The sequence below is a fragment of the Limulus polyphemus genome, unplaced genomic scaffold (assembly GCF_000517525.1).
Source record: "Limulus polyphemus unplaced genomic scaffold, Limulus_polyphemus-2.1.2 Scaffold3020, whole genome shotgun sequence".
NCBI lineage: Eukaryota > Metazoa > Arthropoda > Merostomata > Xiphosura > Limulidae > Limulus > Limulus polyphemus.
Window position 1 is genome coordinate 71,156 of NW_013668630.1, and position 3,522 is coordinate 74,677.

The following is a 3,522-nucleotide window of genomic DNA, read 5'->3' on the forward strand; positions in this document are numbered from 1 at the left end:
AGTGAAAGTACACTACTATACAGTGTATTGTATAGAGAGAGTACACTACTACACAGTGTATTGTATAGAGAGAGTAAACAACTATACAGTGTATTGTATAGTGAAAGTACACTACTATACAGTGTATTGTATAGAGAGAGTACACTACTACACAGTGTATTGTATAGAGAGAGTAAACAACTATACAGTGTATTGTATAGTGAAAGTACACTACTATACAGTGTATTGTATAGAGAGAGTACACTACTACACAGTGTATTGTATAGAGAGAGTAAACAACTATACAGTGTATTTATTGTATGATGAGAGTATGCTACTATACAGTGTATTGTATAGTGAAAGTACACTACTATACAATGTATTGTATAGTGAAAGTACACTACTATACAGTGTATTGTAGTAAACAACTATACAGTGTATTGTAGTAAACAACTATACAGTGTATTGTAGTAAACAACTATACAGTGTATTGTAGTAAACAACTATACAGTGTATTGTATAGTGAAAGTACACTACTATACAGTGTATTGTATAGAGAGTAAACAACTATACAGTGTATTGTATAGAGAGTAAACAACTATAGTGTATTGTATAGAGAGTAAACAACTATACAGTGTATTGTATAGTGAAAGTACACTACTATACAATGTATTGTATAGTGAAAGTACACTACTATACAGTGTATTGTAGTAAACAACTATACAGTGTATTGTATAGTGAAAGTACACTACTATACAGTGTATTGTATAGAGAGTAAACAACTATACAGTGTATTGTATAGAGAGTAAACAACTATACAGGGTATTTATTGTATGATGAGAGTACGCTACTATACAGTGTATTGTATGATGAGAATACACAACTATACAGTGTATTTATTGTATGATGAGAGTACACAACTATCCAGTGAATTTTATATTGAAGTACACTACTATACAGTGTATTGTGTAGTGAGAGTACACTACTATACAGTATATTCTACAGTTACAACACCTTTTAAATGAAAGACTTACAAGATCCTCTCCAAATGTTTGCTATATATATATAAATACCTTAAAACACTATGTTTAACTGTGGTAGTTCAGAGTGATGTAGTAAAATACTCTCAACCAATATTCTTCGTTACAACACCTTTTACCCCTTATCATCCTAAATGTTTGGTTTTAGGGCTTAGTAAAAGTATCCCCACTTTAGATTTGGACTCTATCTTGATAACAATAACTAAACAAACAAATACACACTTACCTCACTACAACAGTAAAAGGCTGCCGAGCTAGCCTGTCCACTTCTTCAATTGACACCTGATCAATCTTGTTAAAGGCATACAAGCAGGGTAAATATACACGGTTTCGAGCAATTACATCAATAAATTCATCTGGACTGCAGTCTTCTCTAAACAGGACTTCTGCATTAAATATTTCTGATCATACATGTTAAGTGAGCAATCTCCCACACTTCTGGTAAGGCATTACTATACTTGTATGAAAAAATCATTAATTACTGTATTATTTAGGACTATACCAAAATATGAAAATCATTAATAACTGTGTTACTTAAGACTATATCTAAATATGAAAATCATTAATAACTGTATTATTTAGGGCTATATCTAAATATAAAAAAACATACATTACTGTATTACTTAAAGTCTACACCTTAATATGAAAATTATTAATAACTCTATCACATAAGAACATAGCTAAATATACAAACATTACTTAAGACTACACCCAAACATATAGCACTTATTACAGCATTATTTAAAACAAAGATAAATAAATAGCTTTTATTATGTTATTACTTAGGATGAAATCTGAATATAAAACATTACAGTATTACTTAAGACTAAACATGAATATAAAACATTACAGTATTGCATCAGATTAAATAAACCTGAATATATAAAAACTACAGTGTTACTTAGGACTATACCTCAATATAAAACATTACAGTATTACTTAGGACTATACCTTAAAATAAAACATTACAGTATTACTTAGGACTAAACCTCAACATAAAAAAAACTACGGTGTTACTTAGGACTATACCTCAATATAAAAAACTACAGTATTACTTAGGACTAAACCTCAATATAAAAAAACTACAGTGTTACTTAGGACTATACTTCAATATAAAAAACTACAGTATTACTTAGGACTAATCCTCAATATAAACAAACTACAGTGTTACTTAGGACTATACCTCGATAAACAAAAGTACCCTTCCCCATTGAAGGGAAAAGTTTAAGTTAATCTATCAATTTAGATTATTTCATGGTCTTTGAAAAGGTTAATTGTGTTGCATTACTGGTTTCACTCAGAGCCAAAGCTTTGAACTACTTATACCACAAAAGTAATTGTTCTGCATTTCAGTCATACTGAGAGCTGCTCCACAATAACATACAGTAAATCTACACTTTTATTCTTGAAGTTATGTCACATTTTGAAATATGAAGGATAGTGTGACTAATTCCTAACAATTTAGTGTAGAATATTCTGCTTGCGAAATAAAATTTGGCATCATCATTATTCATGCCTGTTCTCCTGTCATTTCAAAATTGAATATTGAGCTTTCCCTGCTTGAGCAGCTTTTCAAATGCAGTGAGGGAAGTGGCTGATAAAAACGAGAGGCAGACAAACATTCATACAGACACCATGGTTTGCAATATATTTAAGATATGAAATATTATACTATTACTTAGGACTGAACCTGGATATAAAACATTACAATATTACTTAAAATTACACCTGAATATAAAACATTACAGTATTACTTAAGAATAAATCTAAATATAACTTTCAACTTTTTTATGCAAGTCATATGTCAATGAAACTTCCCACAAATCATCCTAATAATGTTTTATTACATTTACTTTATATGCTCATTTTTTCTTAACTGCAATGTGTCAAGAAAGCGATTAGGTGTGAAGCTTAAAAACAAAAGATACTGTACTCATCTAGGGCAAACCACAATAAGAAAGGATATTCTAGTCACGTAAAATAAACCACACCAAGAGAGAATACTGTACTCATGTAGGACAAATCAGAAAAAAAAAGGATACTGTACTGAGGTAGGACAAACTACAACAAGAAAGGATACTGTACTCAGGTAGGACAAACCACAACACGAGAGGATACTTTACTCATGTAGGACAAACCACAAGAAGAGAGGATACTGTACTCAGGTAGGATAAACCACAACATGAGAGGATACTGTACTCATGTAGGATAAACCACAACACGAGAGGATACTTTACTCATGTAGAACAAACTACAACAAAAAAAGAAAACTGTACTGAGGTAGGACAAACTACAACAAGAAATGACACTGTACTCAGGTAGGACAAACCACAACACGAGAGGATACTTTACTCATGTAGAACAAACTACAACAAGAGGATACTGTACTCATGTAGGATAAACCACAAGAAGAGAGGATACTGTACTCATGTAGGATAAACCACAACAAGAGAGGATACTGTACTCATGTAGGATAAACCACAACAAGAGAGGATACTGTACT

At 31.3% G+C, this 3,522-nt stretch overlaps 1 protein-coding gene across 1 annotated transcript in view; it reads right to left on the minus strand.

Annotated features, from left to right (window-relative positions):
- LOC106468476 (developmentally-regulated GTP-binding protein 2-like) overlaps positions 1-3,522 on the minus strand; it is a 28,895-nt gene that overhangs the window by 11,402 nt on the left and 13,971 nt on the right. The window contains exon 9 of the mRNA XM_013928906.2: positions 1,246-1,420. Within this exon, the coding sequence (XP_013784360.1) occupies positions 1,246-1,420 (175 nt within the window). The remainder of the gene's footprint in view (positions 1-1,245; positions 1,421-3,522) is intronic.